Raw genomic sequence first — 13363 nt, 5'->3', positions numbered from 1 at the left:
GATTATTTTTTTGCTGCAGTTAAAATATATATAATACAATCACAATTACAATCATTAATTTTATGAGTTTCCACTTGTTTATTCTGGCCCTGTTTTTTATGTAAACGCAAAAAACCGGCGACAGATTCAATAAATGCTTAGGACAGGTTAGGTTACAATACAAAATCTAAACTAACCTGATTCTAAAATTATTGTTATCTATATGTATAGAAAAAAAATTATATCTAAAATGTAAATTGTTTATAAATGGCTGTAAAGAGTCATAACATTTTGAAAATTATTCCATGTATATAAAATGCTAATATAAGCATTTTATGAACATTTCATGTATTTACAAATACTGCAAGTATTTGAATTACAACAAAATTAAAAAATTGTTTGATGATAAATCATTGTTTTCGCGTGAATATACAATGTCTCCATAAAAAATATTTGTGGATTTACGCTCAACTTTTTTTTTGAATTTAAATAACAAAAACATTGTTATTGTTTTCAATTTTTAAACCTTAGGTATGAATACAAAATAGTTTTAAAATTTTAAGAATTTGACGAAATTCGTCAAAGGGTCATAGAAAATTATTTTTCATTTAACATTTTTTTTCTAAATTCAAATTATAACAACTTATGAGAAACCTTGTACTAAGTTTTTAAGTTTTATGACAAAAAAAAACATTTTTTTGCGTCAATTATTAAAAAAAAACTTTAATCCAGCATAATTTTCCATCTCTGCATATTTTTTCAATTACAATATGTGTGAATGACTTGGTCTTCTTACGGTAGTTTTCGTCCTTCAGTTACACCTTCTATTATAGTATGATGTAATTCTTCATCATGTCGTATTCATCTGCAGTGTCCCTTATTCATATCCTATTGTCGCCGCATCTCTTCAACTTGAGTTCAGAATAGTACTATAACTCAATGGAGTAATCTTCATTCGTTTTCCTTTTTGCCCATCCTATTTTTTCCATACGTCTCCAACACAAAATTTCACTAGTAAACTATATATTATGTTATCATTATTTGTTTTATGGTTTTCCTTTTTCTTGCAGTAATTCCTTTTGGAGTTCAAACAATGTGAATCTTGGCTCAATATACCGTAGGTAGTGGGTATTTCTAATACAAAAATAAATTACGTATATACTTTTAGTAATATTAATAAATTATAAAAAATTTTTTTTTTAAAAATATAGGCTCAACACCGTCTTCAGTTTCCACTTATGACAGTTGTTTGAATTCAATGATATTAACAATTCCAATTTAATACATCCATTAGTCATTACAGTGACCTACTCAATCTACAGTTACAGTATATTTCTTTTGACACAAGTACATATTTTTATTTTGGATTCTAAGTGAAGTGAGAAATGTATTGGCTGTCCAATGATCTGTATTTTTATTTTTACTATTTTGTATTTTGTATCTTAACGTCACGAGCAGCAAAATGATTCAATATTCAACTTTTAGGTGGTTTTTGGTAGGAAATCGGATCTAGTTAGTACTTCAAATCAAAAGTAACAAATCAAGATACACTCGAGACCTACTATACAGAAAAACGACATCCCCGAATTTTTAAAAAATTATAATTTTTTTTGAATTTTCACTGTATTATTAGGTTTCTATAATGCCCTCAAACGACCATTATCATCGACACGGTAAAAGTGCACTTTGGAGACGCCCATATAATTAAATTTTTAAATTCGATAGGAATAAATAATACTCTCAAATTTAACATCTGTTATCTTGCATGATTCACTTCATTTGAAGTTGACCATAAAGCTTATAAGGTACTCGTATGTATAATAAGGTTGTTTAAAAAAATCGATTTCGTTTCAAATTTATTCCCATGCAAGTTGAACGACAGAAGTCATTTCAGCTTTTATTCAACTTGTATTTTGTTAAGTGCCCTCCGCCATTATTGTCCATTAGCTTTTCAGTTTGTTGAACTGTGTATTTACGCATTTGCATTATTTTTGTATTAGGATTATACTATTATTAAACCCCAATGCTTGGAAATGACACGAGAAAAAACGTAGTTTACAAAAAATATTGGCCTACAAACGTTTTACATAAGTCATAAAAAAAAGAATTTTTTTCGTTTCCATTATCAGAATTCACTGTTACAATATGTTAGATATAATCAATAATTTCAACTACGCATTATGTCAAAGCTAATTAAAATAAAACACTGCGCACTACATCTGCCCAATACTAACACGGTGTAAAACTAAAAACGTTTGATTGAATAAAATAATGTTTTAAAGTACTTTTTAAATATTCTATTTGACGCAATATTAATTTAAAAATAACTAATATATTAAATGAGTTAAACAATGTGTCTAAATAGTTGATAACTTTGTTCAGCGCGCTTTTTACAAAAAAAAAATATATATGTGTATTTATATGGCACAGTAGTTTTTTCTTTATAGTTTGTAATCTATACAGTTCAATGTTGTTAATTATTTCTATACTTATTTCGTACCTAAATGTTTAATTTTAACGAAATAGAGTTTATTCTGTTCAATTCCTGACTGATTTAATGATAGATGAGATAACTTTTAACAAGATTTATATCCTTAAAATTATAGACCCTGTTGTATTATAAGTATATTATAAATATATGACGGTTACTGGTTAAGTATTAGGTTAAGTTAGGCTGCTTACATAATATAGAATATATATTTATTATTTATAAAACCTTTAGTATCATAATAATTATTTAAATTAAATATTTCAAAAAGTAGTTATATTTTAATAAGTAAAAAGGATATTATCTTGAAGTAAAAGAAATTCCGATTAGGCCGAAGTTGAATCAATTTCACACGAGGTGGTTGCTCTTGTAGATACATGGATGTAAGCCCAATTAAAAATATTGTTATAATTCCGATAATTTCTATTTTTTTTTCACGCAGTATTCTTATATCGGTATAATTCGAGGTATATAGTTATTTATTGATGTTTTGATCAAATCTAGGCCATTTAAGATGCAAATTAAGGTGGCATAAATGTTTGCTGAGATGAAAAGCCAATATTTAGCAACCGCAGTCGTACATACCGCAATTATTTATTTTTAAGATACAGTATAATATTATATTACCATACACTAGCATACATAAGCGAGAGACGTACTTTTATATCACTTCAATTGTGGTTTTGAGTAGCGTGGTAGTAACTAGACATCTTGCATTATATACTATATTAATTATATATTATTAAAGGATTTTGTGGTTTATAAATCGAATGAAGTATAAGTATAAAGTATAAATGTATAATACATGTATAGGCACACCGCGGTTTCGCTCATATAACAATAGTATTGATACATTTCATAGTGATTGGCACATACACGTGCTACGTGCACGCGTAGTTATCAGTAACATTTAATATTTAAAAAAATACATTTATATAATATTTTTTTAACATTATGGAGCATATTATAATATAAGTCTTCTCATAGATTATTTGATGCGTGTCTTGAACGAAATACTAATTTCAACATCAATCCTATTTAAGTCGTAAAGTTTTAAAGTAGGTAAAAAAATGAATTTAAGTTGAAATTACATTATTGATAAAACTTTTAAGAGCTATAATGCTATATATTATGTTATTAATCTTAAAAAACAATAATAACTACCTACCACTTACACCAATGACGACCCCGACAGCCCATGCATAACTTAAAAAGGTGGGTAAGTGGACGTCGCTCTGCTGTACAGTAGGTTAAAAGTGGGTCACTGTAATAGATGGTGTTAAATTTGAATTCAATGATATAATTTTATTGTATAAGAAAAACAATTCTGAGCGAAGACGGTCAGTCAGCTTATGATATTACTGAGTATATTTGATGATATTATTGTGAATAGAGTAATTATTTATACTTAACCTATTTACGTGGAACTTTGTTTTAAATTTTTAATAATTAGCTCTAAAAGTTGAACATTTTATACATTTTTAACTACTAAATAATTTGTAAATTTTAAATTTGATAAATTTCGTCAAAATTTTAACTTCAAATGATTATAAAAAAAAAAAATCGGACCTATGTATTTTTAATATTTTTCATCTACTATTGAAATAATAATTTAGGAGCCCTATATTAATTTTTCACGGTTTTTGACCTAACAAATATAATTGTATTGATATGTATAGAGCTAAAAACATTGAAATTTTAAACTGTCCGTAAACAGCTAAAAACGAGTTAAAATATTTTCAAAATATTATTCTGTATAGAAAATGAAAATATAAACATTCAGTGAAATGTTCATGTATCTACAATTATTGAATGCTACACCAACTAGATTCACTTTCCCATTGAACAAGATATTGTAGTTGAAAATCGAAGCATTGTTTCAACTACTTATCGTATACACAGACACACAAAAAAAAACACACATCATTGTAAAATAAATTAATACTAATATTTACTATTTAATATCTATTCAATACGCGAGTATGATACCTATACAATTAACTGACGAATACCACAAGGTGACTTACCAAACTCATTTTTTCTTTAGTAATTTCCCATTTACATTTTAATTTTTAAAAATGCGCAAGGACAAAATTGTTTTAAATTATTTAGATTTTCATACCATTTAAGGAGTGTGTGTGGCCATACTAACTTCTTTTTTTAAAAGAGAACTAACCTTTTTTTTTATCGTTGAGCAGATTATTTTTAAAAACATTTTGGAGTTCTTATCTATAAATAAAGATTCAAACGAGTAGTTTTAGAGTTGAAACGTATAACTAACTATCCTTAAAAATAGTTTTACAACATTTATGAAATGTGAATAGATTAATATTTAAACAATGATGTATTAATTACTAAAATGTTCAAATTATCGTAGTCCCATATCTTATAAATTTATTCATGGACCTATATTATCCATAATATACACTGCAAAGTTAAAAAACGCAATGACTATAGGTACTTGTTTGAAATTTGAATTTGAATTTATATACTTACATCAACATTTAAAAAAAAATAATTTACTTAATATTTTAATTTTTACAGTAAATAGCATTTGTTTTTATTTGAAAAAAAGTTTAGGTATATTTCCAAGGCCACTCCTTAAATAGTATTAAAATCTAAATAATTGAAAATATGGTCACTAAGACGTATCTGTATCTATAGGTACTTAAAAATTCCCTAAAAGAGAGTTTAAATGAATTCATTATTAAAATAAAAATTGGGGTAAGAATGCATTTTGTATAGTATGGACCATACTAATTGTTCTTTATAAGGTAGGTAGATTAAACATGTCTAAATCGTAAAAGTTCATGGAAACTTATGTAATAAATAATATTTTATGAAAATTATGGGATATTTAAAATAATTTATTATTTTTATTGGACTGCATTGATTTGTGACATAAATAACGTGAAACTTTTGATGCCGATTGTTTCAGGCCCTTCTTGGTCTGGCCATCTGTTCTAAGACACTAATGTATAATGTATATACATCTTAATTCTTAGCCTCTTTTCCATTTCGAACCGATGGACAGGTAGATTGTATAATTATTGTTACTCTAATGTGGATCCAAGATTCAACTAACCGTAATGTTTAGTAGGAAATATCATTCCCTATGTTTGCGAATCGAACTAATGAGATTACCTAAGCCAACCATAGAAGTATAGCGTTTGACTTTTTAAATATTTTTCAAGTGTGACATTATTACTTTCGTTTTTATTACAATTTTCAAGTATAAATATATTATAAAATTGAAATAACAAGAAAACTTTGATCGTTTAGTTATAATTACAGGGCTTGTAAGTTGATGTATTTGTGTATAAATCTTGCTAAGTTGTATTTAATACATAGAAATCCATTTCAAGGTAGGTACCACGTTTAAATATATGAATTCTTATTTTGTATGTTTTGCATATTTAGAGGTTTTTTGCCTATTTGGCATATTTATGCATATTTCTATTTTATCGGGCATATTATACATGATTTTTATATTCCTCTTCATATTATTATATCAATATGCGTTTTTTTTTATGGAAATATTATGAAAGAATCAACATTTGACGAAAAAAAAACGCGATTGATGATTTTTCATCATAATATATACAATGTTTGAGAATTCGCTCGCAACATAAAATAATTAAAATTTAATAGATATATAGTAGTAATTACTTCATTCATATTTTTCAGTGTTTAGGATATCTACACATCACGATTAAATAGAATGTTTCTAATCGATTCTGTAAGCATTTTTTAAGTGCATAATTTTAGATATTTAGTACATATAAATGCATATTTTTCCAATTTTGAGTGCATAAATGCATGCTAATTTAGGCATTTTTTAGGGCACGAACTTACGAGCCCTGGGCCACTTATAAATTATATATACTCAACTAATTAATTTACAATAATAATGAAAAACGTTAAATAACATGTTCTTAAACATTAAAAACCTCCAACATTAAAATTATATGGCCCTCTCATATTATATTTCTTGGAACAATAATCAATAGTGGCAAGAACCCATCTAATCTAACCTTCCACAAAACCCAGAAACATAAAGGCTATTCCTGAACGAGCATCTATATTTTACAAACGATTCTAATAAAAACTAAAAACAAAATTCATGTCGAAAAAAAATTACACTCAGATCCATTTTTTATATTACTATAATTTTTGTTATTATTATTATTATTATTTTTATTATTTGTTATAGGTACACATTTTATACATAATATAGTTTCTCTGCAGAGTACCTAATACCTATAACATTTTTTTGCAATCATATAGTACAATATTTTGTTATAATGAGAAGAAAATACTTATAAAATATAATTAGTCAAATATTCATTATTCGTACACTTAAAATGTTCACAAAATATTATCATTTCCCAAATGCTGTATGGGTCATGTTACATTGTCACCACTCATATTATTTTAATTTTACTTGATCACGAAATTCACTTATTGGTATATACTTTATTATATATAGATTGCAAATAATAAAAATATAAATATAAAGCATTGTATAAAAAACAATTGCAAAACATAATATCAAAACTATATTTAAATATGTATAAATTATGTGTCTATTCCCATATTAAATTAATATTTTTATCTTGTTTCAGACTTACCGAAGAGAAATTTCAGCTAATAAATGTAAGTATTTTTTATAGGATATTTAAAGTATATTTATAGGAAGCACCGTATAATTTCCGTTAGCTTTTTGAAAATATTGATGTTATATGGAAGAATTAATCTTATAAATTAAACAAAAATGATGTTTTTTTGAGAAGGTTCATTGTATAATAACAATTAATAAATAATAATATACCTAGTTTCCCGATGAATAGAAAAAAAAATTTGAAATTTATTAAATTTAATCATATTATGATGGTTATTCACTTAATATATAACTACAATTATTTATTTAGCTATAGTATTAGTATGAAAAAACATTTTATAAAGTAGCTTAATTTATTAATTTAATTATTTCTGTGAAATTATATGTTAGTTTTTGTTTTATCTGCGCCCATAGTTAATTCATAATCAATTTAATTTGTTAACATACACGCGTAATTATAGATAGTTACCTAGACCATATGTTATTCTTTATACCTTTAGTGTAAAAGTAGATTAACTTTGAAAACTACACAGAATTTCTTTTATATAAATATTAATACCTAATATATATTATAGTTTATATACTATTAGAGTAAAAATCTATTTATCACTTAGTAAATTAAATTTAAAAATATTTGTTAATAATATTAACGTTTGAAGTAGGAGAGAGGCACATTATATCCCCAATGTCCATGACTCCATATAGTGATGCTATCTGTATATAGTGGCCATTATCAAAATCCTTTCTCCAGGTTGTGTGTCCAGTAATGAAAGCCCTTTTGACCCATTACATCACAATCAGAGGTGTTTAAAGTGAAATAAATGTTACATGTTTTTATTACAAAATTAGCTTGACTTACAATTTTCCTTTAACAATCTAACATTGTAATTGATAACTTATATACAATTACAAACTTAAGTTTTAAGTGGTTTTAAGAGTTAGGTAATGATTTAGTAATATTAAAATAGACTACTTATAAAGTGAATTTAACCTAATTTAATTACTTCCTAAAATACGTTCTTTGATTAAAATAAAACAACATATTATACAATATTATGCTTAATTATTAATTATTGTGGAGTATAGGTACATTTTTGATGAGTTGTCAGTGGACTGTAACCTTTCACTCAACCCGTCCTGTCTTGTGTCTTATTGTTATACCTTTTTTACTCATTAAATTTATTGTAAACCGATCGTAAATATTCGTTTTCTAAAAAATTTAAATTAAAAAATAAGTACGTTATATTAGTATATTAAATCATGCATCAAATAAATGTATTTAAGGAAAAATTTAATTGAATAAAATTAAAAACTAATCTTGTACCTAATTAATGTATTAATCATAATTTTTAAATAAGCACGATACTATGTTTAAGTGAGATATTGAGATATATATTTACATACGTATCTCAACGTACGTAAGATGTACATTATGTATATATATAGAACCAAGGCCGTAACCAGGAAAAACTTATTTTTTTTTGGGAGGAAGGGGAGAGTTAAAGTAATCAACATTTTTATTTACTATACAACTATACATAGGTAGATACTGAATTGTGTATTAGATCACAAGTAAAAAAAAATTGTTATTATGCAGTAGTATAGTTGTTTTTGTACACTAAAAACACGCATCCGTTTATGCGAAAGTACACGGGACGTTATTAACTATAATATTTAATATTTTAGATTCTGAGCGGAGCGATGAATGTATTGATTTTAAAATTATATTTCTTATTTTTTTGTATCTATGTGTACACGATTTATAACCAGTGGCACGAGTAGGGGGGCTTATCCCCCCCTGAATACGATTTAGCTCCTCCTAAAATATCCCTTATTGATTTAGATATAAGCCCACTATGGGTTTCTTTTAATTAATAGTTTTGTTAGTTGGGGCTGAAGTCCCCCAGAATGTTAACCCTAGTTGCGCCTATGTTTGTACTAGACAAAATGCTTCAAATTTCAGCCTCGATATCTATAGCTGGTCTGTTTAGGAGGTAAAATTAAAAAAATCTTAGCTGTTAGTTTTCAAAATAGTCAGCAAAATTAAAATAAAACTAGAATGTTTACTAGAATTTTTTACACAAAATCAATTTTCTAATTTAGTTGTAATTAAAAACACGAAGAAACTAAATACTATAAATATTCATAATCGAATTTTTTACACATTTTGAGCTATTTATAGAAATTTGATCAATTCGATTTTTTTTTTTAGTTTTTTTTCTCAAGATATCGATAAAAAAGCGGGTAAGTGGATGCATGCTGTACATTAGGTTTCTAGAGAAGTCACTGTAATGGATGTGTTAAATTTGAATAAAATCATATTATATAATAATTATTGTATACGAAAAACGGTTCTGAGTGAAGGCTGTCCGTCAGTCTATAATATTACTAAATATATTTTATGATATTATTGTTATTAAAGTAATTTATTTTACTAATAGGCATTATAAGACTACAGTAGGTTAAATTAATTTTTTACTAAAAAATTTCATTTGAAAATATCATTGTGTATATAAAATATATTACTATATTTTAAAAGTTTCAAGTACCCAGAAATATAAGTTTTAAATTACAGGAAAAATCGTTAATCTTCGTTTAAAATTTAAATATCTAATTTCGTCTAAATTTGTCATTGATACACTGATAAAAAAGTACTTAAACTTGTTTTACACATTGCTTCCGTACCTATACTATTCAAAGTATATTTTTAAAAATATAAGGGAAAATCTATATTGAATTAATTTTGCACTTCCGCGTGACGAATTAAATTATTACTATACAGTGGAATTATTTATATTTAATATAGCTATTAGGTACACAATATTCGCATTATATACAATATATTATGCACCTATAATATGCAAGTCGGTACATCGTAACTATAGTAAGTATACGTAGGAAACTATTCAGTGTTCTATAATACACACGAAAGTTACTATTTACATCATCATCAACTCCAAACATTAATCTGTATAGTTTAGATTTTAAAACCTTTCCACTGGAGTGCACATTGTTATTATTAAGATAAATATTATGTTTGTTTTGTTAATATTTACGGTACATGCATACTTCAATTTAAAAACAAGGGGGAAATTATATCGGTCAATTGTATAATTAGGGGTTGTGATGTGGGACGAATTTCCGGAATGCTGAACATCTGGTTGTTTATAATACTATAATGTCAGTTTACCGTGGTGACTATTTAGTATTTATCAACATTTAGAATTTTAATTCAACAATATTCGCTATATTTCAAAAAATAATAAAGAGAGGAGAAAGAGAGATTTAAATTTAATATTAACTGTAAATCGAAAAGCACATGTAGGTTGCTGCATTAAGAGGACGTGATAATTTACAATTTTAAAATACTCATAACTCGCTTTAAAATTTAAATATAATAAAAAGCTCATGAGGTTGTCTAGATAATAATCTTACCTTTAGATTTTATAAGAGGTCAATTTATTCTAATTTTTAAACTAACGGAGCTACACGTGTTCTGCTTTGCGTATAATTTGCTATGTTATGCACTTGTAAGACGGAGACAACACATGCGGGTATCACGTCCTCTTAATTACTATATTTGGTAAACTTAGAGAGTGCACACATTGTGATAACATTTGTATTGTTTATCAAGCTTGTTTGGATTCATACTATTAAACATATATACATTTGTTGTTAACCTAAGTTTAAATATTAATTGTATAATATGTGAATGTACGTTTCTATACTATTCTAGTGTTCTACAAATCATCAGATCACCCATAAAAATGCTCTCAGATTGAAATCACTTAAACAAATATAATAAAAAGATGTTTATATTTCTTTATCACAATACGATAAATTGTACTTAATACTTGAATAAATTCTAATGTCAATAATATATAATATTATATATTAGCCCCATTGCCCCAATAATATACATCTTTCAATTACTCAAATTGCACTAGTAATTTTGCACTACAAGTATATATATGTATATATATATGGTATGCGGGTACCTACAAATGTTATACTTTTACATACCTTTACTTCGCTTTTTACTCACCGTGTAGGTATTTCTGATTATTATCTATTTATGAGTCAAGTTATTAGTAATGCTGTTACAACTTATTTAGCCCCTTTTATTTTAATTAAAATAAGTTATGTTATAATTATTATACATCTTATTAATTACCTAATAACTATATAGCTGTAAAATAAGTTTGATTCAAATATTCATCAACTTTGAGATACTCAGTCCACGAATTCAAAAACTAACTCATAATTCTGTAACTTAAGTCTAGTATATTAATGTTAATCAGTTTAAAAAACATCAATAGTAAATTGAATACATATTATGTATTTATTTTTATTTTATCTGGGATATTTGAAATTTCCAGCTGGTCATATACCTATAATGTTCAAGATATAAATCATGAGTTCAAAAAATTAGTTTCTATTTTAGAATTTATAAATCTTAATTTACTCTTCAACTTTTATATGAAAATGTATCAACACTTGCTCTGAAACTGGTCTCTGGCAAACAATTCTATTGTAACTAAATTTGTTAATATTTTAAAAACATACATTTTTGATGAGTCAATTGTTGTTATAGTATTTTACCATATTTTGATTGAAGTTATTAAATAATATTGTGTTATTTTTTACTAATTAACTTTTTTGAAAATGTTTTAATAAAAGTTTAATATAATTCTTATTTTACATAGTATTAATTTATTTTAAAAACGTAATGTATTTTTAAACCTTTATTTCATTATGTTCGTAAATATTAATATTTTAGTTCAATAATTGCCCAACAATCAATTTATTTATTTTTTAAATTTGAATAGGATCACTCGCATAGAATCTATAGTACCTATACTTATATTATAATCGTTTTACGAATTGTTGAGTAATTTTCGAAACACCATGAAAATGACTTTTATTTAATTTAAGATCAAAATCCTGAATAGTGTTTAGTATACACTGCAGTATATATATATATATTTTTTTTTTTTTGACATCATCGACAACAAGTTTCAATTTTGATAAAAGTCGTAAAAATCACGAAAATATGCAGATTATTTTGAGTTAGAAATTCCTAAAAATGTTTCTATTTAAATCTAAGATTTTAAAATGTAATACATGATTCCTAATAAGGTTATCTACCTTTATCGAAAAAAGCTATAGTCTATAAGAAAGTCAAATTAAATTCTTATGAACGTTTGAAGCTCAAATTTCTTGATTCCTCAAGTTGCGATTTTCTTATTTTGTTGTAATTCAAAAACAAATAACCGTAGACACTTAACATTTATATCATATGTTTATTTTATTAATTCCCATACTTGATAGAATTTTCAAAATATTTTAACTGTTTTCGAACTGTTTACGGAAATTTTAAATTTTTTTTCTATAAATGTTAATAAAATTGTATTTGTTTGGTCAAAAAGCGTGAAAAATAATACAAGGCTTCTGATATATATTGTTATAATAGTAGTTGAAAAATATTTAAAATGCATAACCACTATTTTTTTCAATGAATATTTAAAGTTCGATTTTGACAACATTTATCAAATTTAAAAATATATAAAATGTTCAACTTTTATAGCTAAAGATTGAAGCTTTAAAACAAAATTCCACGTAAGTGCAGGGTTATTCTGTTACCAAAAAATTTCAAAATTTTTTAAAAACACAGTTTTTTTTATAGTTAATTTATGTTCAAATTTGAACAAAATAATATATTAAATAATCAAAAATAAAAAATTTAGTTATTTTGTTTCCATTTTATAATATTAATTCAACTTACCTACCGGATACAGCGTTAAAAAGTAATAACAATATAAATATAGTATAAAATATCCACACCGATAACCCATCTCCGCTCAGAATCGGTTTTCGTATACAATGATAATATTATATCATTGAATTCAAATTTAATACCATCCATTATACATTTGTAACCTACTGTATAGCAGAGCGACATCCACTTACCCACTTTTTAGATTCTGAGTGGAACAATGAATGTATTGATTTTACAATGATGTGTTTTTTTTTTTTTTTTTGTGTCTGTCATCACTTTTTAGGACAGTAAAAGTGCTTGGATTTTCTTCAACAGTACCTTTTCTGATAGGAAAGTGAATCTAGTTGGTACTTTGGAGGGGTAAAAAGTAAAATTTTTCCAATAGTTTTCAAAAGCGCCGTGAAAAACAAAAGAAAAATTAAGGAAAAACTGGAATTTTTACGCAAAATCTGTTTTCGAGAAAATTGATTTTGGTTTTTGGTGTAACTTAAAACGA

At 25.5% G+C, this 13363-nt stretch overlaps 1 protein-coding gene across 1 annotated transcript in view; it reads left to right on the top strand.

Annotated features, from left to right (window-relative positions):
• The window catches only part of LOC100165851 (leishmanolysin-like peptidase), a 77913-nt gene that overhangs the window by 32480 nt on the left and 32070 nt on the right, over positions 1-13363 (top strand). Inside the window, exon 3 of the mRNA XM_029491115.1 lies at positions 7093-7123. Within this exon, the coding sequence (XP_029346975.1) occupies positions 7093-7123 (31 nt within the window). The remainder of the gene's footprint in view (positions 1-7092; positions 7124-13363) is intronic.

This window comes from Acyrthosiphon pisum, chromosome A3, assembly GCF_005508785.2.
Source record: "Acyrthosiphon pisum isolate AL4f chromosome A3, pea_aphid_22Mar2018_4r6ur, whole genome shotgun sequence".
Classification (NCBI taxonomy): Eukaryota; Metazoa; Arthropoda; class Insecta; order Hemiptera; family Aphididae; genus Acyrthosiphon; species Acyrthosiphon pisum.
Note: the sequence above shows the minus strand (reverse complement) of the source record. Positions and strands in the feature narration are given on the sequence as shown.